Source organism: Pezoporus wallicus, unplaced genomic scaffold (genome assembly GCF_028554395.1).
Source record: "Pezoporus wallicus isolate ANWC-B61680 ecotype Strahan unplaced genomic scaffold, APGP_CSIRO_Pwel_v1 contig_3710, whole genome shotgun sequence".
NCBI lineage: Eukaryota > Metazoa > Chordata > Aves > Psittaciformes > Psittacidae > Pezoporus > Pezoporus wallicus.
Genome location: NW_026640315.1, coordinates 5,393,086 through 5,416,957, shown reverse-complemented (window position 1 = coordinate 5,416,957; position 23,872 = coordinate 5,393,086). Strand labels below are relative to the sequence as shown.

The 23,872-nt window shown below is 53.3% G+C and overlaps 2 protein-coding genes across 3 annotated transcripts in view; one reads left to right on the top strand and one right to left on the bottom strand.

Moving 5' to 3' along the window:
* The window catches only part of RPL38 (ribosomal protein L38), a 280,018-nt gene that overhangs the window by 180,296 nt on the left and 75,850 nt on the right, over window positions 1-23,872 (bottom strand). The gene's annotated exons all lie outside the window — the stretch shown is intronic.
* Window positions 1-23,872, top strand: part of SLC39A11 (solute carrier family 39 member 11) — a 118,888-nt gene that overhangs the window by 87,326 nt on the left and 7,690 nt on the right. For both annotated transcript variants that reach the window (XM_057418567.1, XM_057418566.1), the window contains exon 7: window positions 14,252-14,321. In XM_057418567.1, the coding sequence (XP_057274550.1) occupies window positions 14,252-14,321 (70 nt within the window). The remainder of the gene's footprint in view (window positions 1-14,251; window positions 14,322-23,872) is intronic.

Genomic DNA, 23,872 nt, shown 5'->3' with positions numbered 1-23,872 from the left:
AGAGGAGCATGACCGTGGCCTGCAGAAGGTCTGTGCTCAGCCCCTGTCCTGGGGCTTGGCTCAGCTCAGTGGGGTCTCTGGCTCACCATGGCGGTGTCCGACCCTGCCAAGCCCTGTCCCACATTCCTTCTCCTGCTCTATTCTACCTGGTGCTTGCCCTTCCAGCAGTCCTTAGCGATGCTGTGGGTGTCAATGCCTGTTTGTGCTCTGTGGGGCCACTCACCGATGGCAAAACCCTGTGCCAACATCCTCCTTTCAGTGGGGCTTTGCCCCAAGTCATCCAGATGTTTTCACATCAGAGAAGTTGGGACTTGAGCCTGCATCTGCCGTTGTGTTCCCCAGAGCCCTGGCTGCAGGTCATGGGATGCCAGCACTGATTTCACCCTAATAAATAATTCAGATTGTGATTAAACCACAGCCTGCCCTGCTCATTAAGGGGCTCTGGTCTGTGTTGCATGAAGCAGATGCTGGTCCAGCTCTCGGTGAGCAGCAGGACAGGCTTTCCCTGAAGTCCTTCTGCTTTCCCAAGAGCGCCAGCAGCGCTGCTCGGATCTGCTGCGGCCCCTGCCTGCAGCTCGGGGTTTGGAAACACTGTAATGCTCTACCTCAATTAGCAGCCCTGCAGCACGAGGCTGACACTGTAATTAGTGCGGGCTCCTGCAGAGTAATGACACCTCGGGGAGCGCGTGGGGCGGCAGCGCCTGTGCTGGGGAGATGCACAGGGATGCTCCGTGCCTCTGTGCGATGCTCTGCTTGCCGCAGCAAGGAGGATGCAGCCCATGGGTGGCTGCTTCTGTCCGCGCTCACCTCGCTGGATCCGGGGTCTGCCCAGGGGCTGTGATGGGCAGGAGGTGGTTTTGCTCCTCTGAATCCTGTGCTGTGGCACATCTGAGCCCAGACTCTGCCTGAAGTCCCTTTGTCTGGTGGTTAAAACTTCGGACAAGGGCCTGTAGGGACAGGCCAAGGGGAATGGCTTTAACCTGCCTGAGGGGAGACTGAGATGAGCTCTTAGGCAGAAGCTCTTCCCTGGGAGGGTGCTGAGGTGCTGGCACAGGGTGCCCAGAGAAGCTGTGGCTGCCCCATCCCTGGCAGTGCTCAAGGCCAGGTTGGACACAGGGGCTTGGAGCAAGCTGCTCTATGGAAGGGGTCCCTGCCCGTGGCAGGGGTTGGAGCTGGAGAAGCTTTAAGCTCCCTTCAACCCAAACCAGGCTGGGATTCTATGACTCTAAAATCTTCAACAGGACCAGGTCCATCCCTGTTCTCCTCTCTCACTGGTGTGGGGATTGGTCTTCTTCTATTGCCAGCAGACAACAGTTTTCTTTACACTGAGTCCCATTTTGGGATGAGCACACTTCAGCCTTGGCAATGCATCTCTCTTCAGGCAACCATGCTGGAAGGCAGTTAATGTGCGGGTGACATAGTGGCATGTAAAGACAAGCCTCTTGCATTCAGTTGTATTTAGTGGGCTCTGCTGGCAAGCCAGAGGTTGGTTCATTTGTTCCAGGGCCGGGAATGGCAATGGAAGGAATAAATTGATGATGACAGGAGATGCCAAACCACAGACTATTGCTGGTAATTAATATTCATATATGCTGGGTTTAGCGAAACATTAATTATGCATTTAATCAAGCCCTGTTGATTCTGCTTTATCTTTGTACCTCGGGTGGTTGTTATGCTGAAGACTTCAGATTAATTAAAATGTTACTGGTGTATCACAAATAACAATTAGCGAGGTGCGAGTGGAGCCGCCTTTCTCTTTGTGCTTGTTGAGAAGGGAGGAGGAGAGCCCGGTGGGATGGAGCTCCTGGGGCAGCCCCTGGCTCCATGGGGAGCTTCTGGTGGGGTCTGCTTTGCTCTGAGCCCAGCCGTGGTGGTCTCCAGGCTGCGTGAGACCGGGGGTTCCTCTGGTGGGGAGATGCTGCAGGAGCCCTGAGTGCTTGTGCTGCTCTAGGTGAGATGGAGAACAGGACCAAGGTCATGTTCTGCAACAGTCTTTGTGCCTTGGGGCTCTTATTGGCATCGTGGTGCTCACAGGGGTGTTGTGGGGTCTGTGCTTCCCTGAGGAGCACGATGCTGCATCCCTGGTCACCCCGAGGAGCATCCCCACTGATGTACCCCCTTCTGCTCTTGCTCCTGGGGAGGCAACGGAGCTGATCCCCGTTGTCACAGGCACAAGGTGATGCTTCCAGCCCCCCTGATGTTGCCAAGGAAGCCTGATGTTGCCAAGGAATACCACATGCCATAAACATCCCCAGGAGCTGTACACAGAGCTGGAGCCATCCCCTCTGCTCCAGCCCTTTCCTTCCTGCAGGAGCAAATCTCGCTTGTCTGTTTTCAGTTCTATCACCCTGTGTTTGTCCCTGCTTCAGTTTCTGCAGTGTTTCTGCCTCAAGTGCCACCATTCAGTGGAGGTGTCTGGGATGTGACATGTCAGTGGTGCTGCAGCATGCACAGAGCACTGCCATCCCCTGCTCACCCCCAAAGCTCACGTGGCTTCACCTGAGGCTTCATCTTCAGTTCCCATGGCCAGAAACAAGCTGGAGTCTATTTTCTTTTAATAAGAAAGAACAAAGCAAGGAGCAGAACAGTGTGTGTGAGCTAAATACAGAACAAATTCAGCCTTGGTGGCAAAGGTGCTGGTGAGGAGGGAGGGATGGTGGGATATTGCTGTGGGCAGGAGGGAAGAATGTACATGGAGAAACTTACAGGTGGTGACATCTATGGGGAGGATGAATGCGTGTCCTGGATCGGGGGGAAAGTCCCTGCATCCTTAGGTGACGGCATCTAAATTCATCCCCTTTGGGACCATGCTTGGAGATGGCAGCAAGAGGCAGCTGGCTGCACTGGGGTTTGACACTGGCACTGTGCTTTGGTGTGTTACAGTGTTTTGGGGACCCTCCTTCTTCTTAGAAGAGGTTTAGCCCCAAAACTTGTAGGTCACATTCTGGCCAATGCTGTGGGGGAAAGGTATAGCCCAGTGCAAAGGAGAGGGTGCAGGGTTTACAGCCCTGCCACCCTGCTTATGTCCCCCATCATCGAGGCACGACCAGGTCCTTACAGCAGCAGTTCCTCGTGTTGCTGATTGACTTCAGCACGTCCTGCGCGTCCCTGCAGCAGCTCTGCGGCACTTCTCCATCCCTAAGGAGGGAGCAGAGTCTGGCAGCCAGTGCTGCTGCTGCTGCTTTGTTCCATCCCCAGGAAGCGGGGGTAGAAGGGAAGTCTGCACCAAAGGATGGTAAATGTCACATTGATTTGAAGCACGCTTGTTTGCAGCTTCGCCTGCGAAGGAGAATGGTTCAGTTGAGTGCCCTTAGCCTGGATAGCGTGAGACCTGCCTGCTGCCCTCTGCACCCTGGGGTTGAGGATGGCCCCAGGAGGGGGCTCTGCCTGCCTGGGGATGGGGGCTGCCTGGATGCTGCTTTTCTTTATGGCTTCTTACAGCTCTGCCCAGTTTTAATGTCCGCTTGTGTCTCCAGTTTTATGACTGTCTGGGGGAGAGGACCAGACGGTGAGGTTTGGCTCTGGTTGTCGGCTGATGGGCGTTTTTGGGCAGGCACCTAATGCTGGAAATAGGAGCTGCATCCCTGAGCTCCATCACTGCACACCATTGATGGGGATCCAGCCAGGTGGACAAAGCTTGTGGGGATCCCAGCATTGTCCCCTGCTGTGGACATCTCCAGTGGTGGACAGGGATTTAGTCCAATCCCAGCTCTTTGGCTGGCCTGTCAAAACCAGCTCCATGCATTGAGGGCTGTGGGTGCATGATGTAGGTGTGCAGTGTGCTGCTTGGTTGTCAACTGGTGGAGCTGTGTCTAAAGCAAAAGGATATCTTCCCACCAGTGAGAAAGGGAGCTTCCCGGTAAGGTGTGTACCTGAACTGTGGGGTGGTTTGACATCTCCCAAGCCAGGTCCAGGTTCGGTGTGATCCACCAGTGGGTGTGAGATGGGATGCTGCAGAATGCAGCTCTTTAAGCCTTAAACAAAGTTCAGACAGAGCTTGTCCATCAGACCCAAACCTAAGCTGGTGTCTTCTGTGGTGGAGCTGGTCCTCAGATGATGGTGAACTTGAGGATGTTGAGGAGGAGGGGATGCAGAGAGAGGTTTGTGGATGGCTGGAGCAGCACAGCAGTTGCACGCTGTGCTGCCAGATGGGTGTTCCTTGGGAGGGGGTGATTTCCAGGCTGGTTCCTTTGTCATTAGCAAAACCTGATTGAATTAATTCTCCTGGGCCAGGCGCTCCCGTGCACTCAGCCTCCCGAGAGATAGCTGGGGCTGCGAGTGCGATATTGCATCTCTATTATAAAGCAAAGTGATTATTTCTATGAATATTCTCAGAGCCCCATTAAAGGCTGGTAACATTCACTTTGAATGATGGGCTTTTTATATTGATCTGCTGAAACTGAGACTATTTCACCACTGCTGACTTTAATAAGCGCTTGGCACCCACTGGGGCTCAGCAGAGCGTGAGAATGGGAGCTGTTTAGCTGCGCTGATTAATCTGTGTGATGCCTCCCTCTGAAATTACAGCAGACCTCCTTCCACCGTCCCTTTTGCGGGTTGCTCTGCTTGTGATGGCTGCTCTCGGGCACTCTTGGAGCACCTTTGGTTTCCAGGAGGTGTTATTTTGAGTAAGAGAAAGGAGATTTCGCTGCACCTTGTGTTTGAGACAAGAGGGTGAAAAAGAAGACGTGGATGAAGGTTGAGCAGGTTGTGCAGTGATTTGATGGAGCTGAAGAGCTGCAGAGGGTCGAGGGGAGCAGAGGGACCGGCTCAGCCTGCGCTCACAGCTCGGGAGGATGCGGAGATGTGTGTTTGAGCAGTCATGAGTTTCTCACAGCACTTTCTGCTCCGGGGAGAAGAACCAGCCTGGGCCGTGGCTTCGTGGGGCTGCTGCCCAGCGCATCTCCGGTTTGCTTTCCAGAGGGACCCTTGGGCATGGATGCGTCAGGGATCGCGTGGCTGTTGTTTGCGATGGTGCCGTGCTGTGATGGCCCTGTGAAGCGGCAGAGGAGAAAGGTCAGCTCGGATGCAGCCCATGGAAAGCAGAGCTGGGGGCTCATCGGGGGGTTTCACACAGCGGTGACTCATGTGGGACCCGGAGCAGCCGCATGTGCTTGGGGAAAGGTGGCTTTAACCTTTCATTCAGCCTCCCATTAACTGTCACCTTATCAGCACGTATTTTGACATTTTCACCTATTAAGCCCCTCAATGGATTGAAATCACTTGCTCAAAGTTGTTAAGCTCTTGTGCTGAGGGGTGGGAAGTGTGGGGAGGCAGCAGGGTGATGCTGCCAGGAGGAGGATGCAGGCAGCAGCTTCAGCCGCAGGTGATGCTCTCAGCCACAGGTGATGCTCTCAGCCACCCAAGGAGAGATGCCACCAGCAAAAACCTCATCCTGTGAATGTAGAAAGTAAAGAGAAATCCTCCCATGGTCACAACCGGGCTCTCCTGGGTGCCTGGGCATGCCGTGCACCGCCATTTCCCCGTCCTCTGTGCATCCAAGGCCTGGAAAGCAGGATCATTACCTGGTGTGCAAGATGCCAGTGCACATAGAGTGGAGGTGTACGTCAATGGGAGAAGTGCCCTGGCTCTGGGCTGCTCGTGGCTCCATGGCCACCAGCTCGGCTCCCTTGGATCTTCCCTTTGCTCCTCCTGGGCAGACAGGTCTTTGGGGTGCCCTGTGCGTGATCAACAGCCTGATGTAAGTGTAATTCCACGTGTTACGTGGGCACGGTGGGAAGTTTCCCTCTGCAGCCCATTACACTGGCACTGTTAAAGGAGAGGGGGGAACACGGGCAGGGGGATGAAAGCTGCGGGGTCTGTGATACCCCACTGACAGCAGCTCGTATTTCAAAAACTAATATGTGCCCAGACACCTGTGAAAGCCAGCGGGGAGCTGATAATGTTCATTTATCTCTGAGGCATCGTTTCCAGTTGGGGATGGGTTGTTTTATAAGTGGTAACAGCCGCCGAGGTGACAAAAGCCAATTAAAGACAGTATTTTCACCAGCTGGAATGAAAGCCTGCTGAAATATGCATGTGGAGCCTGCTTGTCCTTCTTATCCCCACCAGATCTCCCAGGTCTGTGGTGAGCAGTGGCCTGAGAAATCATCTTGTGCTGGAAACGAAACATTAAATACTTGGGATGGGTTCGGGTTGTGTGGGTGGGGAAGAGCCTGTTTCCAGCATGGGTCGGTCCCTGCTTTGAGGGTTGCTCTGGTTGGTTAATTTGGGAGAGTTTTCTTCTTCCAGAGAAGGGTTCCTGTGATGGAGCAGCTTTGGGATGCTGGGCAGTTACTCTGATTCTTTAAACCGGGTACCTCTGGTGTAAGCAGTGGCCCTGTGCTGCCCCATCAGCTCCTTTTTGGCCGCTGCAGCTTGATGGGTTGCAATGATTCGTTCCACGTCGTGCTTTGGGGGAAAGTGGAACAGGACGGGATGGAGATGGTCTGGCTCCTGCAGGTTAAACCAGGAGGTGGCGTTAGGGGAATTGCCTTGTGCTACCCAAATTCCGCTTTGTTTAATGGACACAAATCCTTGAGCGAGGCTTCTCTTGGGCTCGTTGCTCCCTGTATCCCTTGCCGTGAGCTGCCCAGAGTCACCTTGTGACGTACCCTAAAAGGTTTGCTCTGAGCAATGTGGGCTCTTCGGTGCCCTCGTTTCAATCCCAAGCAAACCCCTTCAGCTCTCTGATTGCTGAGTGCAAGCACCCAGTTCTGGAGGCTGCTTTCAGTCAAAGCTCCTATGAAATTCCTTGGAAACCCCCAGGATAAGGCATTTGGGGGCTTAAAATCCCCTTTTAATGTTATTTTAAGTCCATGGCATCACACGCAGCAGTATGGTTTGCCTTGCTTTGTGTCCATCCTGCTGTTAAGCATGGGTGAGCTGGGCATTTGGGGCTGTTTGCTTTTGCAGGGGATGGCCACGTGGACCCTGTCATCATCTCTGTTTGTCATCAGCTCTTGCACAACCTTGATGGGACCCATCTGTGAATCCCTGGGCTGCGCTGCACCGTTACTTCCCTCTCTCTGGGAATCAGAGCCGTGCAGTTGAGCTGTGTGGGCATGCTGGAGGCTTTTGAGGTGTTTCACCTCTGTCAGCTTCATGTGTGCACGTCATGGGCCTCAACCACTGCTGAGTCGGTGCTTTAGTAAGTAATGCCGCTAATGGGTAGGTTCCAGAGGAGTTTATAGGGCTCTGCCTGCAGCAGGAGAGAGGAACTGAGCTGATGTGCGATGCTGAAGCAGCTCTGGGGTGGCTTCACTGTAATTCCCTACCCAAAAAGGCAATTTCCCACTGTTTTCCAGCTGCCTGGCTTTGCTGTGCTTCCCTGCTGCTGCCGTCCACACAAACCTTGATTGGATTTTCCCAACACACCTTTATTTCCCCCATAAATATAGGATTACCCAAGTTAGGCACCACAGGACATCCCTCAGGACCGGCTGTGCCGGAGCACGCAGCTCTGTGTGATTTGTCCAGCCATGCTCACACCTTTGTTTGCTCCTTCTAGGATGTTACAGTGCAGGAAAGCACCAAAACAGGTTCGTTTCTCCCATTCCTTATTCCACAGCAGCATTTCGGAGGGTTGGGATCAATGGGGCTTCACAGCTCTGCCTGTTCACTGCCTGCATCTGCCCGTGGCTGCAAGTAGTGGTGAGAATAATGATTGCCCAGGACTGCTTTGTCTGAGCAGATCAATCCAGCTGGTGCCTTGGGTTTTGTTCTCTCTGTCCTGTCACTGTCTGTTGGCAGGGTCAGGATGTGAGCGCTGTGGATCCGCAGGGAGAAGGGACCCGGCCACTTCCCCATCCCAACATACGCTCCTCAAACAAAAGCTCTTGCTCATCGGGAGCCCAGGGGAGGAGAGGGAATGAGTGAATAATTCATACCACAAATAATAAGACATGCTGCTATACAATGGAAATTAATAATTTAGATTCTCTCTTTGTGTTCTGGTGAAAGGATTTTGGGTTTGGGTAATGATTAGGAGTGCTCTGGCCTCCTTAGCTGCTGCTTCTGCATCAAACAAGTGGAAATCACTGCTGCTCCCTGGATCCCCCTTCCCATGCCCCTTTAGAGGACAAGGATTACTCCCTGCTGGTGAGACCCCTCTGCAGTGCTGTGTCCAGCTCTGGGGCAAGCCTGCATCCCACCCGGGTGAGCTGAAGTCAAGCTCCAGCGAGCAGCAGTCTGTTACCATCAGCTGTGGCACGCTTTGATTCCATGAAGTCAGGCAGCAGCCGTGATGGGTGCCATCAGGAGGGGCATGGGCAGAGCAGTTTCTAGCCTGGGAATGGAAAAACCTTACACGTGCTGATGGGTGTGTAAAAGGCACCTTTGTTCTTACTGCTTTGAGGGAATTGGGGAGCTGGGGATGTGGGGTTTTGGGGGGGTTGGCATCACCGTGCTCTTGCACTAATGCTTTTTGCTGGAAGTCTTAGGAAGCGGGGACGGTGCTGCTGGCATTCAGAGGAGCTTCCTGGGCTGAAGCAGGAGGTAAATGGTGTCCTGGCACTCCTGCACTGCGCAGGGAGGTGGAAATCTGGCCAAGCAGCTTCTTATGGGCAAGTTGTGCCAGGATCTGGAAGAGCTTTTTGCTTGGAAGAGCTGTGGTTACGGATGTGGAAGCGAAACCCGATGTGGAGAATGGTAGGTCAAGAGTAAAGGCACTCACACTGCCATGCCAGGACCTCTGGTCTTGTGCCAGGGCTGCCTGGGGGCCTCTGAGAGGGGGGGAAAGCTGCTTCCCAGCACCAGAGCCAGTGGGATGTACTGCTGTGTGTGTGTGTGTGGATGACGGCCAAGCAGGGCTGCCTCTGGAGCCACGGTGGGCTTTGTGTTTCCACTGCTTTAGGCTTGTTTTAGTTAAAATAGCAAAAAAAAAAAGCCTTTCTAAAATGACTTTAACCTCCAGAAACATGGGAATTGCTGAAATCTGATAATCTCTGCACTTCCTGGTGCAGTAATGGTAAAATGATGTTACCTGGAGGGAGCTGGAATTCAGTCCTGGGGGAAAACGAGTTTGAATAGTGGCGACAGGGACATGCTTAAGCTCTCCTAGAAGCACAAACCTCATTATAGCAAGATTAATTTCCCACCAGGAGCTTAACAGTTCTTCCAAGAGCAGGATGAATAATTGATGACACGTTGGCATCCGTAGTAGCTTCCTAAAGGAAGCGTGTTCGTGTGCTGACCCAGGAGAATTAGCTTCAGAACTCCTCGCTGGAGGAGATCGTGTCACTCCTGGCTCTGTGGATGCTGCTGCCAGGCTTGATGTGCTGGGGAGGGATGCGGGGTCCCAGCCTTGCTGCTGACCGTGGGTCGGGGGTTGTTAAACACTGGGGTACATCCAGCTTTTGGGATTACGGAGGAGAGGGTTGATGAGCCTGGCAGTGTTTGCTTTGCTTAATCAGGGGATGCTTTTGCCACGAACCCCATGAGCGTGGCTCTGGTCCATGTCCATGTTGGCACCTGCGGTCCTGTGTTGTGGCAGGGATGCGGTAGCTCATGCAAAGGGAGTTCTCAGCAGTTGCACGTGAGACAGGGCTCTTTCCTTTGCTCACAAAGGCATTTACTGCTCTTCGGTCCATAATTCTTTCCATTTCTCTCAAAGCCCTGCAGGCACAAACCTCTGCTGAGCCGCGCTCCCCTCGTCTGCCCCACAGATCCCATGGCCTGGCCAGCAGAGCTGTGGGATTTCTGCTCTAGGTAGAAGCTATTTACAAACCTGCTTTTCCCCTACTCTTTGCCCTCCCTCCAAGGCCAGGATTTTGCCTCTGCTCACGCTGTGGGATGTGTGAGTTACTCTTGTTTCATTGTCCTGGTGGATTCTCCTCCTGCCCGGCTGGGCTGTGTGGCATCCCCACAGCAGTTTCCTGCAGGGGTATTTTGTAGGCAAAGACCCCCATGGGTGGGCTGTGCTGCTGCATCCTCGCAGAGAGCAGGAAGCATGGGATAAACTAAAGGGCAATGAACAGATCTGTGCCTGATGCTGCTCCACAGGAGCAGGGTCAGCTCTGCCTGTGGCATCCTGGTACCACATTTGTACATGAGGTGAGACTTGGAGGGCATTACTGCCTGGAAAAAGGCTCTGGGATGCTGCAACGTCACTGAAGTCCTGCCTATGTGCTGGCAAGCTGATATGGGAGAAAAGGGGGGGTTGGTCAGTGGATTCTTCTTTTCTAACGTTCCTGTAGGCTGTTATTCGAGGCCAGGTTGGACACAGGGGCTTGGAGCAAGCTGCTCTACTGCTCTAGTGGAAGGGGTCCCTGCCTGTGGCAGGGGTTGGAGCTGGATGAGCTTTAAGGTCTTTTCCAACCTTAAACCAGTCTGGGATTCTATAGTATTGTCCTCTATCCACTGCCTATGTTCTTGCTTTTTGTGCTGTGTAACAGTAACTTCATAACTGGGGTTAATTTGCTCGCCTCTAATTTATCAGGGCCCTGTGAGCGATGCTTCCAATTTACTGCTTTGGCTCTCTGAGGAGTTTCAAGGGCTTTTCTTTTCAGTTGCTGTTGTGAACATGCCTCCTGAGGATCCCACGTGGCTTCCTGTGGTGGCTGGGAAGCTCATTTCATGCTCGGAACTAGAGCTGGCAATGGCAGGATCTTGAGGAGCCCCACAAACCCACACCCTGGGTTTTCCTGGCTGCTGGTTGAGATGCAGGGCTGGGATCCCTGCCTGGCTGCTTACACTGCCCTCAGTGGGGTTTAAAATCGCAGCTTGCTTGATTTGCTTTCACTGCTTTAGATCAGGTCTGTGTTTCAGATGTAGTATGTAAGGGCACTTATGGGTATCATGCTTTTTGCCCTCGCCACCACGATCGGCAGGCAGCTTAACCTATCCCTAGCTATTATTAACGGGAGTCTCTGTAGTGATGCTCCAGCATGGTTATTGCTTTTCAGTTGGAGGTTTCGAAGCTTTTCCTTTCTCTTCCTCAGAAAAGAAGAAGAGGAAGCGCATCTTTGCAATGAGCACTGCTGACCGAGCTGATCCTTAAGTTAGCATAGGCTTAGTCTGATCCCTGGGTAACGCCTTATCAGGATAAAGTGTCTTGAATGGTAAAGCCAAGGAAGCCCAAGAGAGGCAGAATCCCTCTGTTTAGGCTAAATAGACTCATTTCCTTGGCAGTGGCTGAGGTTGGTCATATTCTTCTTCCTTTGTTGTGCAACTCTGCACAGGGATGCTGAATGAGCATCTCAGCCTGGTGCTGTCACCGTGGGGGCCCTCCAGCTAACCAGGGTGCATGGGGCCTCTGGCTCTTCCCACTCCATCACTGCTTGCAGGAGGGGCTGACAACTGAGATCCTGGGAAAACCCCTGTCTTGACATGGAGACGTTTCCTATGGGACATGCACGGCTTCTTTCCACCCTCTGTCCCATCCCAAGCTGTGGGGCTTTTGCCTTGTCCTCTGCAGAGGGGTGGCCCATGGGAGATCCTTCAGTTGATGAGGGCTGCCCAGGACTGTGCTCCTCTGCTCACAGCGATGCTGAGAACCAGAAATCACACTGGGCTCTTTGTTTCAAGCTGATGCCTGAGCCTTCAGCAGGTAAGAGCTGCTCTCCCGTTCCCATTGTCGGTGACCTGGTGTCTTAGTCATCCATTTGCAGAGCCTTCAGCGCAGCGTATCCGTAAGTGGTTGACATAGAAACATTAACCTTTCTCTTTCTGTGTCTTTTCCTACCTGAAGAAGCCACTCGAGCTATTTATAATTTGAGGGTGATGTGCACAATACATGGGAGAGGAGCTGCAACCGGAGGGCTGAGCAGGCAGCGAGCTTTGAGCATGGGCAAGCCGGCAGCAAGCTCTTTCTGCTTGTTTTCCATGTAAAGCTTTGTGTATCTGCTTCCTTACCTGCACAGCAGAGTCAGTTGGAGGTTTGACATCTTTGCAAGAGGCTGAACGTGTGTCGCTGAAGCAGTGAGGTGCTTCTGTGGTCTTGTCTGAAAGAAATACTTGGAGTGCATCACACGGTATCTGATACATCGAGTTAGAGGCTTCCTGAGCATTGGTAGTGAGCGTGGGGTGTGCTGGGATGGTCCCTGCTTTCTGGACCACATGTGACATCAGATACTTGGTGGTGAGTTCCCATCGGATGCTCTGGGCTTAGCAACCCATTGGCCAGTTCATGTTTGTCCATCCTGCCCCAGCTCTTGTGTCCTCTGGGGGGATGAGGGGACCTGGCCAAGCCAATGGCCAGGGGCTGCTGTGTCACCTTCCCTCTGCACTGGGGAGCATCTCCCACCGTGCTGCAGCTTCCACCCTGGGCTGCTTCTCCCTCTCCAAGCAAGCAGTTCTCTACACGCCATCTGTTGATTTTCATTTCCCATGGTTTGTTTCCACGTAGCTGTGATTTGCACTCTCATTAATTGTGCTGCTGAGGTTCTTATTCCATGAGGCTTGTTTTGCAGCGGGGAAATCGTTGTGGTTTTTCCCCTCTGTCAAAGCTATTTTTGTGATTCACACAAACAAGCGCTTTTGTCCTTTGAATGTTGCTTCCATTGAGTCACAGACTGAATTACAAGGGCACCTTCCACTCCAAGCCCCATCCAGTCTGGCTTCCCTGGGCAAGCTCTTCCCTGTGAGGGTGCTGAGGCGCTGGCACAGGGTGCCCAGAGAAGCTGTGGCTGCCCCATCCCTGGCAGTGCTCAAGGCCAGGTTCCCCCAAATCTGGTATTTTAGGGACAATTGGGAGTCTCCTTACCCCAGAACCCTGCACTCAGGGATTGCTGCTGTTGTTTTCCCTGTCTCCATCCCATGCCTTGGCACAAGCTGTGGATCCAGGCTCTGAGGAGCTGCCGAGTGTTTCAGTTCTCCCCGCTCCGCCTGGACTCAAGGATGCAAATGCTGTGATTAGCAGAGTTAGTGCTGCTTTTTATGGTGTGTTTCCAAGGCAACGGGAAATTCAGAAGACCAGAACCACACACATGGTCCTCTTCTTCCCAGACCTCATCCTCCAGGGCGCAGGTAAACACCCTCAGTGACATCTCCAACCTGCTTGAATGCTCATCTCAATAGTCCCCACTGTCCCCTCCCGTGGCTGCCAGCAGCTGGAGCGGGTAATTGCCTCCTTCCAAGGCTGTAAAACTCAGGCAGCTCCACAAACAGGTTTAGCTTTTGTTCTTTAAATGTTCTTTCCTTCCTTGCTGATCCCCCCCCTGAGGCTGCCAAAACAAAACGGGGGATTTTGAAGAGTGGAAAACCAAGCAGCAGTGGTTTGATGCCTGCTAAAAATGAGGTATTTCTGATTCCTGGGAGGGTTGAGGGAGCTGTGCCCGTGGTGGGAAGGGAAGTTCGAGAGAGGGACAGAGGGGAGTGGGAAGGATGAAGCATGATGGAGGAGGCAGTGGTGGGTCGTGGGTCTCCCGCCCCCGCTGCCCTCCTGGGAATGCTCCTTGGCTGGTTTCTTTGGGATTTGGGGTGAGCTAGAATCTGAAATCATCCCCACGGTGGGAGATCCCTCATGGAGGTTGGGTTCCCTTCTGCCTCGGAGACTGTTTGGTGTAGTGCTGGGATTTGGGCCCGGGGAGGTGGCATTGCTGGGAGCCTGGTCCTGGCTTAGCAGTGCTTCTGAGGACGTCATGGGAGAAGTTGGTGTTTGGTTCCTCTGCAGTTCCAGCTGCGGCACCAGTCCCATCTGCGGCACCAGTCCCATCTGTGCCTTGCAGAGGCGCCGCGAAGCAGGGATATTTGATGACCTTGAGTATTATTTAACAGACTTTGGTGTTTTGCACTGCATTGCTCCTTATTAAAAGCCTTTCAGCTGACGAGGGTTGTCACCTTGTCCCCTCCTGTGCACTCATAGAACCACAAACTGGTTTGGGTTGAAGGAACCTTAAAGCTCATCCAGCTCCAACCCCTGCCACGGGCAGGGGCACCTTCCACTGGAGCAGCTTGCTCCAAGCCCCTGTGTCCAATCCTGGCCTACAGGAATGTTAGAAAAGAGGAATCCAGTGCCTCAGCACCTTCACAGCGAAGAGCTTCTGCCTAAGAGCTCATCTCAATCCACCAAATACAGAAATCTCTGCATTGACTTCCTATGAAACTCCTGGTTGGGTTCACAGAGGGGAAGCTCCCTGGGCAGGCTCTGCTTTAAGGTCCAGTTAAACACACTTAGATTATGGCAATGACCAGGCCTGGAGTCCTGTGTTCCTGCTCACACCGCTCTGTGCTCCATTGATGCGCAGGAGGAGGGGTGATCTCAGGGCTGTGGTAGGGTTTGACCTCACTGATTTCTTCCTTCTTGTTTCAGAGGGTCTGGCGGTGGGAGTTGGATTTGGGGCTATTGGAAAATCTGCATCTGCGACCTTCCAAAGTGCCAGGTAAGATCCTGCTGCCCCGCATCGCTGCTCCTCAACATCCCTGCTGCCCCGCGTCCCTGCTGCCCCGCGTCCCTGCTGCCCCGCGTCCCTGCTGCCCCGCATCCCTGCTGCCCCACATCGCTGCTCCTCAACATCCCTGCTGCCCCGCATCCCTGCTGCCCCACATCGCTGCTCCTCAACATCCCTGCTGCCCTGCATCCCTGCTCCCCGGCATCCCTGCTGCCCCGCATCCCTGCTCCCCGCATCCCTGCTCCCTGGCATCCCTGCTGCCCCGCATCCCTGCTCCCCTGCATCCCTGCTCCTCAACATCCCTGCTGCCCCGCATCCCTGCTGCCCCGCATCCCTGCTGCCCCGCATCCCTGCTCCTGGCATCCTTGCCCCAGCCAGCATTGTCCCCGTGCTACAAGGCAAACCCTTTTGTGCTTCTCTCAGGACTGCTGGGAGCACACGGGGGTGGTTCAGCTCCTCCAAACTGCCTGGGGTCAGGGTTTGGGCTTTGGGTACATTTTCACCCCAACTGGGAGCAAACCCCGGGTGTACGGGGTCAGTGGCTGCCCCTGGCAGAGCTGGGACTGGGCATTGCTAAAGAAATGGGGGAAAGGAGGAATCTGGTGGGAAGTGGGAGCTGGAGGAGCTGCCGGGGCTCCGGGAGAGCTGCTGGCACCTCTTGGTGACTGGTTCACAAACGGCATCTCCTGGCCAGGCTCCTCCGTGCTCTGTTACCAGACTCTTTCCTTTCTGTTTGACACCCCAGCCTCTTAGCACACCGTGTTCTCTTCACCCTTCCTTTACCAGCCCCACGCTGCGGTCTGTGTGGCTGAGGACATGCAGTGTGTTTGGTCAGTGAACAACCTGCCCAGCCCTTACGGTTTATGGATGGAAACGCTGTTTTATCTTGGCTGCCTTGTTCCTGCCACAGGATCTGTGGGTCCCTGGGCTGGTTTTGGAGCCCTCCAGGCTCCCTTGACCAGGCAGGAGCCGTGCTTCTGGGAACCCTGCAAGGACACAAGCAAAGCCTTCTCTCTTTGATGCCCTGTTACATCCCTGGCTGATGGGGGACCCAACCGGACAGCACCGGGTGCGCTGCCCCAGGCACTTTGATTGCAGCAGGTACCATCCAGCTCTGTGGGGAGGCCAGCAGGATGCACCAGCTCCAAACACGGAGTTTCTCTAACCTTTTAGAATAAAAGGCTCTTCATAAAGTCTGCAGAGGCTCTGGAGATGCTTGAACAAAAGGAGTTGTTTTCATCAGCTGCTCGGTCGAAGCTAAAAAGCCAGAAGCAGCTGGTTCTTTCTCTGTATTTACAACAGCATTAATCAAGTTAGATGAAAGGTGGAGTCTGCACCATGAACATACCAATGCAAATGTAGTCAGCTGCAAAAGGAGACAAAATAACTTGGTTGCCATCAATCTGGCTGTCACTGTCAGCTGCGGGCAGCCCCTGAATCACTCCGTGTAGCTGCTTTGCCATGAAGCCATTTGGGAAGTGTCCAAGAGTAAAATACTAGGCGGCTGATTTGTGTTATGGAGGCTTAAAAACCAGTGGGATTATACTTGTTGTGCGCCAATGTGAGGAACAGAACCACCTCTTCTGACACAGCTGAAGGGGAAATCGCTCCTTGGCCAGCCTCTTTGGGGCCACGACAGCCGCGATCCCCCTTGTGTCCATTCCTTTGACCCAGGGTTGTAATGAAGGAGCTGTGTTCACCTCGGTTCACCTCCTCCATCCTGCTCCTGCTCCCCCCTGGGTGTGAGTAACCGCGTTAGCACCGAGCTGTGCCGGCTCTGGAAGGCTCATTCCTTCCAACCTCGGATCGTGCAGAAGCGGCTGTGAGCGCTCTGGTGCATGCGAGCAGGATGCCTGGGGATGTTTGCAGTGGCTGGGAGATGTTCCCAGGCTTAGCTGGGATGTGCCACGCTCATCAGAGGACCTGACCACTGACTTGTGGCTTGCCCAAGGAGCCGCTGCCTGGTTCCGTTGCTCCCAGAGGGGTGAAATCTCGGCAGGAGCCTGAATCCATTGCAGCCTTGGTGAGACGTGATCGTGATGTGTCCTGAAGGGCTGTTTGCATCGAGTTATAGAATCAGAGAATCCCAGCCTGGTTGTGTTGAAAGGGACCTTAAAGCTCCTCCAGCTCCAACCCCTGCCATGGGCAGGGACACCTTCCACTAGAGCAGCTTGCTCCAAGCCCCTGTGTCCAACCTGGCCTTGAGCACTGCCAGGGATGGGGCAGCCACAGCTTCTCTGGGCACCCTGTGCCAGCGCCTCAGCACCCTCACAGGGAAAACCCTCTTCCTAATGTCGAATCCAAATCTCTCCTCTTTCATGGAAGTGCTTTGGGGTTTGGTTAAAAACCAAAACCAGGATGATGAGGAAGCAGGTTGGGATCCTCACCTTTTAAACACCCGGTGCTTTGCATGTACTGACATCGCCTCTGCCATCCCCTGACTCTCTGGCCTTTGGGAAGGTCCTGCCCCTTACCTCTGGCTTGCAGGATCCATCCCTCTGGGTTCCCCCGTCCATTCATCTCCCCGGATGCTCTCGGTGCTGCCTGCCAGTCTCCTGCCCGTGCTCGTCCGTGTTTCTTTGCTGCCACCGGGTGTGCAGGCTCTGTTCCTGCTATCTGGCTCCTCTGTTTTCCTCCCCACCAATGCCAGCACTCACGCTGGGACTCAGCCCCTCGCCTTGTGGGTTGGTTCATGGATGGGTTTGCAGTGGGGGGGGAACCCACTTCATTTGGCTGATCAGGGGATGCGAGTGAAGTGCGGTCCTGTGCCCAAGCGAGTTGAGATCTCGGCTCTTGGCTTTTGTGTGCAGGTGGTGTCGTGCTCCTTTGGCTGGGTGGCACACTCAAGCCTTTTTGGGGAAGGTGCTGTGGGGTTTATGGTGGTTTAGATGGGGTTTAGGATGACCTAATGTCTGCTTTGGGGGTGTTTCCCACGAGGGCTGAGCCCCTGCTCATCCTCAGGCAGGAGCATCCCTCCTCGCTCCGGAGCATCCCTGCCTGCTGCAAACCTGATTCATCTGCTTGGTTCCTTGCAAGGATGAAAGCATTGGGAAGCCCCGCAGGCTGGAAATAGTGGCTCAGGACGATGCTGTTGTGGTGATGGGAGTGAGACCCGGGGTGAGCGTGTGCCCGGGGTGCAGGAGCAACGCCTGTACAGAGGAGCAGTGCTTGGTGCAGTCAACCCAGCGAGGGGAAGGTTCCCTCCCTCCAGATGTGAGCAGGGAGGCAGGAGCTGCTCCTGGCTGCCTTCCAGGCAGGAAGGTAAAGAGAAGGGCAGCCATGCCTTAAAAAAGCTGTTTTGCCTCCCCCTCTTTGCACGCTGTAAGGCGGGGGGAGGAAACCCTCTCCACCTTGTGTGGCTGATTTAACAGGAACCAGATGGGCTGCTGAGACCAGGACAGGCTCAATGTGTGCTGCTCTGGGCGTGCAGGCTGGGCTGGCCAATGCTGGTGTGCTTTGTCCATGGCTTCCCCAGGGCTGGGTGTAGGAACAGACCCTTCCATGTGCCCTTTCCTCTCCCCTCTCCTGCTCCTCTGCTCTCCCCATCCATCTCATGGCCCTTTGCAGTTCAGTTCAGGCTTCCTCCCTGCCATGGGGCACAGCATTTCAACAGTGCTTGTGTTTCCAGGGCCTGGGTAAGCAGAGTGCTTTCAGTTTGACAGATGGAGCGTTTAATTTATAAATTGAATTCTAAATGTATAATGGCAGGAAAGAAATATCTGCAAGTCTCGGGCTGGAGACAGAGCAAAGCACAGAGGGACTCTTTCGGCACTCTTCCTCCCCAGAAGTGTATTGTGCATTGTTATTCTCAAACCCATCCCAGTTGGAGGGGTAGAAAACTCATGTTCATGCTGCTGGCCAGGGAAGCGGAGGTGTCCGGGATGATCCGCAGGCTCTGGATTTGCAGTCCGACACTTACAAAGCAAGAGTCATCCTTAGTCAGGTCCTCATCCCCATCCTCTTCATTCCCGGTTGCTGCTCCTCTCCTGTCTGACGCTAGGTGGTAACATCCATGTTCCTATCAGCCTCTTCTCGGTGGATATGGGGCTGGTGCATGGTCTTGTACCGCTGTAGGACAGACCCTGGAGCTGATGGGACTCCCAAATGTGGCTTTTTCCGTGGCAAAGGGCTGCTCATTCCAATGGGAGAGAATGTTTAATGAGTGAAACCAATATCGAGTTAAATGCCATGAAGTACTTTGAGCAGATGACATACATACATATATATATATATATATATGTATATATGGGTTGTCCAGGGAGGTTGTGAATGCTCCATCCCTGGCAGTGTTCAAGGCCAGGTTGGACAGAGCCTTGGGTGAGATGGTTTAGTGTGAGGTGTCCCTGCCCATGGCAGGGGGTTGGAACTGGATGATCTTAAGGTCCTTTCCAAGCCTAACTACTCTATGATTCTATGATTATATATATATATTTCTATGATTCTATGATTATATATATATGGCTAAAAGTCATGGGTGGTCTGGGCACCAGGTTCTCATAGGATACCATGGACGCAAATAATTTAGAGAGGTTAAAAGGGATGTAGGCAAATTAGGATGAAGCTGAGCTCGTGTAGGAGTGAGAGCCCGCAGGGTGTCAGCTGCTGCCTCTGGTTTAAAGCAGGGGCATCTGGGGAGGCTTGTTCGTGGCAGCTTTCCCTGTTCTCGGGGTTCATGTGGATCCCCTTCAGCAGTCCCTTCTGCAAGGTGCAGGTCAGGCCTTGTCCGGGGTCTGATCCCTGGTCACCATGGATGTAAGGAAGGGGAAGAGTGCAGGGTTTTGTGGGTACGGTGTCTGACTGAGGCTTGCCCTTCCCCATCACGGACTCTGGACTGATGGACCATTGCATCTCCTACCACATCCCACCTGCCTGGTTAGCTCCTGAATGAAAGCTCCTATTTAGGGCAGCTGGGGAGTGGGTTGTGCTTGTGGAAGCGATGTAAACAGATATATTTTATCCCCCTCCCCTCTCCCTGCTCTGATGATGATGGTGATGTTTCCTCCACTGCAGCACAATGCTTCCCATTCATCAGCCCTGTTGCTGGGAATGCTGGCCTTGTTTTGATCTGTTGTGCCCACAGATTGTTTCCTGTCCAGCTTTGGTAAAACAGACAGAAAAGAGGCTTCGAGTTGACAGGCAGACTTTGACTATGGCTTGGAAAATATTATTTCATGGGACAGCCTGTGCCTCCCACGCTGTGTCTCTCAGGCTGGGAAAGGGAAAATAGGCTTGATTAATGTAGGGAGATTGAAACCAGGCAAAAACTTTATACTGTGTTCCCTCCGAATGAATGGAGATCATTGTGGCCTGAGAGACAGCAGAAGACACGCTGGGTGTTTCTCTCGTCCGCAATCTCTGCCTCTTGCTTCTGAATGGATCCACAGTGGAGCTGAGGGAGATCAAAACGTGGGGTTGAATCCCAAGTTCTTTATCACATCAAGGCTGTGCACAGAAACACCCAATGGAAAAAGCACTTCTGGATGGGAGGCAAGGTGGGGCTGCTCGGGGATTTCCATGTTTCCCAGGATCCCAAACGCTGCTCCTGGCCAGGTGCAGAACAAAGCCCAGTGTGCTGCTGGCTCCACAACCGCACAGTTGGAAGGTGCTTATTAAACAGCTTCTAATTAGCTCTCCTGAAGGTAGATGTACATTAATGATGAGTGGGGTAGGTTTCTGGAGGGCTTTTCTTTTGTGAATGGTGGGGCTCTTCTTGGCCATCAGGAGAAGGAAGCTGGGAAGCAAGGTGAGCTTGAAGCGCTTCCCCTATGGAGATGTTTGCAGGGCTGTGCAATATCAGGCAGTGAATCCCCCTCCCGAGGCCTTTGCAGCATCTCTGTCGCCTTGGATGGAGCTCCCCAGTGCCAGTTTGAAGCCTCAGCTGATGCTGCAGGTCTGGTTTGTTGTGCTTGGTGTGTGGCATAGGTGAGATTTCACCCAGCAGACACGGTGCAGGGCTGAAGGGACGATGGCCGTGTCCTGTGGAGCGGTGTAACCTCCCTTCCTTATCCTACTAAACAAACCTACACCACCGACAGACAGAAGGCAGGCTGACCACGGTGCCTCCGCTTCCTCCTGCTCCCACAAAACTCATTACTGCTCCAATAACGAACTCAGCATGACACCAAACACAGCAGCGGGTGCATCCTCACCCAGAGCAGCTTCACAGCTACCGATGGCTCCGTCATCCTGCATGGCCGTGTGTGCAGGACGGGCAAAGCAAAGCGTGGTGAGGAAGCTGTGTGGCCTGCAGTGGTTTTATTGAGCTGCCTTCAAAGCTGCCACGTGTTTTCCTCACTAGGAAAACATTTGTGCTCCTGCAGTGCCTGGGTAGTCTGTTGTCCTGCAGCCAGACCTGCTTCCCATCCTGGTGCGGCGCTGGGGAGTTAATCTGGGGTTTTATGGTGCTTTGCTGCTCGGTACCTGATGCAGGGAGATGCAGGCAGAGAGCAGAGACCTTGTTTTCCAGGGGCAGAGCACAACAGTTTTCCTGGTCCTTAAGAAACGTGGTGGCTTGGTTTGGTCACAGCGATCTGGGTTGCTGAGACTGGGTTCAGGGTGAATTTAAATCAGTGGGGGAGACTTCCCTGATGTAAATCGGGTCTCTGGATCCCAGCAAGGACCCTTGCTTGCCTGTAGCACCGCGGGTCCCCTGGGTGATGGATGGGTGGTGGGATGCTTGTGTCCCACCATCGAGCAGATGCAGGGGGAGCCGTGCCAAGCCCCCTGGCAAAGGGAACCCGTTTCAGATCAGGCAAGGTTCCAGCCGTAGCTCTTGGCAGCAAACCACGTCTTGAATTGGTTTACCTTGGCCTCGTGATGCTGGTCCTGCCTCCTGCCAGGATGGGGAGGTCAGGGTGGTCCATTCCCCCCCCCCCCCCCCCCCATCCCTGTGCTCTGGTGAGGGGAAAATGCTTTTTGGAGGATGCTTTGCTTGCTCTTTGAGTCTCACAAACGGGTGCTTGGCTGGTTGGGGCTGGTTTTCCATTGCAGGGCTGTGTTTCTGGGGGCAGCTGCTCTTTCCGAGGCTGCCAGAGGTAGCCGCTTTTGGCTGATGATGCTGCTGGAGCACGTTGGTGCTGGCAGTTTGGTGGCAACACTTCATAACTTGAGCATTGCTTGTCCAAAATGGATGGGTTGAAAGCCCACGTCAGCCTGGCCTCTGCTGCACCCCAGCTCCAGGGGGTGGATGGGTGCTGCAGCCTGGGTTTATTGCCCCAGGCTGGAGGAGGAGAAGACCTCCCATGTCAGCAGGGAGGTCTTCAAAGCCTGGCTGGGAGCCGGGCTGCTGGCTGTGAATCCCTCACTGGCTGTTTGCAGTGATTTACATCACTGTATAGCTTCCCCTCCTCTTCTCTCCCACTTCTTCCTTATCCCTTGCTCAAGTGTCTGGACCGAGGAGGGTTTTGGGTTTGATTTATACTACTAAGGAGAGAGAGCGAGCCTCCCAAACAGCATCTGGCTCTGTGGAAAGTCTGTGTAGTGGTTGCTTCCTTCTCTTTACGGTGGTCACTGCATCTGTCGGTACAACCTGAAGGACAGGGAGCGCCAAGAGCAGCTCCCACATGGAGCCCTTTGGCTTCTCACCTGCCTGAGAGGGAGACCCACTTCCTTCCCTGGGTGTGCTGTTGGCCAGCTGGATGGTTTCTGGCTAAGCTATGGCTGGGTGCTGCAGTGGTCCAGCACCCTGTGGTGGCCCTATGTTGGCAAGCTTTGATCTGCAAAATGCACCCGTTCAGTTCCTGTTCACCTTAAAATAAGAGAAAGAAGGCAAAGAAAAAAGAGCGGAGACAGAAAAAGCCATTATCCCTGTTTATCTCATCAAGATAGTGCCAAACAAAGCTCACTTTGAACACCAGCTTGGTCTTTGTGGCCCTGGTGGCCTGTTCCTCTCTTTAGCAGGTTTAAAAATAAACCCTCCGAGGAGGGGAAGCAATTTGAATGAAGACATTGTTAGTGTACACGGAGCAATAATAGGGCCTTTTATAGCTACAGCTGTTAGTAAATTGTTTAGTTCCAGGTTTTCAGGCTGCATAAAGGAGCCGCTCCGGTGCTTTCACGCTCTCCCTCAGCGTGTTTGAACAGCGATGCTGCAGGAGAGGGAAGGGGAGAAACTATTTTGGGGCTTTTAATTTTGCTCTGGGCTAATGATCCCCATCAGGACACAAACGTGGATAGGAGGGAATTGTTTGTGAGCCCTTCGATGGGCACAAATGGGGTGCTGAGCTCCACCAGGATGCCACTGCAGGGAGCTGGGGGAGGATGAGTGAAATACAGACATATATTTATCTATAGCTATAGCTGGGCTTTGATTCCCTTCAAGTTCTTTTCACCCCCTAGCAGGGAGGAAGAATAGTGTCTTTATTAACTACACTCATCCTTCCTCCATTAAAAGCTCAAGGCTTTTGTTTCCTGTAAGTAATGGGGTTGTGTGTGCGGAAGAACAAGGCAAAAAAGTCCCTAAGAAATACCCCCCTAATCCATTCCCCTGCCCCAGCACGTTATTTGCACTGAGATTTCCATGGCATGTGAAATCATCTGTGGGAAACGGGCTTGTGATTTGAAGGTTCATAGAGAAAAGGAGAGGGTTTGTGTGAGGCTGTAAACATTAATTGGCAGGTATTATTGGGAATTCTTATAGGTGGGCCATAATCCCAGCCCTGCTTTTAGACCACCCACTTTCTGTTGTGATTATATTTAAATATATATGTATTTTAATAACCTTTATGAGGTTCTGTATCTCCCTCCAGCTCCAGCTCTACCCGAGATCAATGCGGCCACATCGTTAAATCCCGCTTTGTTTAAGGGTGTGCCTATAGGAATATGTACAAGTTGAAATGATCTGCAGCCCGATGGGCTTTAAAATCGAGTTAATGAGGTCTCACATGAGGGTTGTCTTCAGGTGTTTAAAAATGGTGCTTCTGATTTGGAGGGTTTTAACCAAAACCTGCTGGTGACGGTTGGAGTTGGATGGCATCTGTGGGTGGTGGTTGGACGGGGCTTGGAGCAAGCTGCTCTAGTGGAAGGTGTCCCTGCCCATAGCAGGGGATTGGAACTCAATGAGCTTTGAGGTCTCTTCCAACCCAAACCAGTCTGTGACTCTATGAGTCTAAGATCCTGCTTTATGTTAGGTGCTATGAGAGCAAGCAGCAGGACAAGTGCAATTCCTCCTGGATTGCATCTCCTGCAGAGGGGGTTTTGCTGGGAGCTGGGTCGTATCTCCTTGTTTTGCAGATACCAGCCTGAGCTGGGGAAGGCTTGGCCAGCACTGGCCAGATCCTGTGCTCACAGGTCCCATTGGCATTCTTACTGTGGGAGCAGAAGCCAGCACCAAGGCTCCCTGAGCCTTTCCTGCTGCACCATGGGGTCGAAGCATGGAGAAAGGGTGAAGAGAGCAGGAGCGTGTGGAGCTCATGAAACGTGTCTTTGTGCTTCCCTGATCGGGGGAGATGTGAACTTTTACCCTGTGCGTGAGGCTGACTCATAAATCAAACCCTTACATAAATAACCAAGAAGATAAGAATAAAGATTTTAAACTCCCAGAG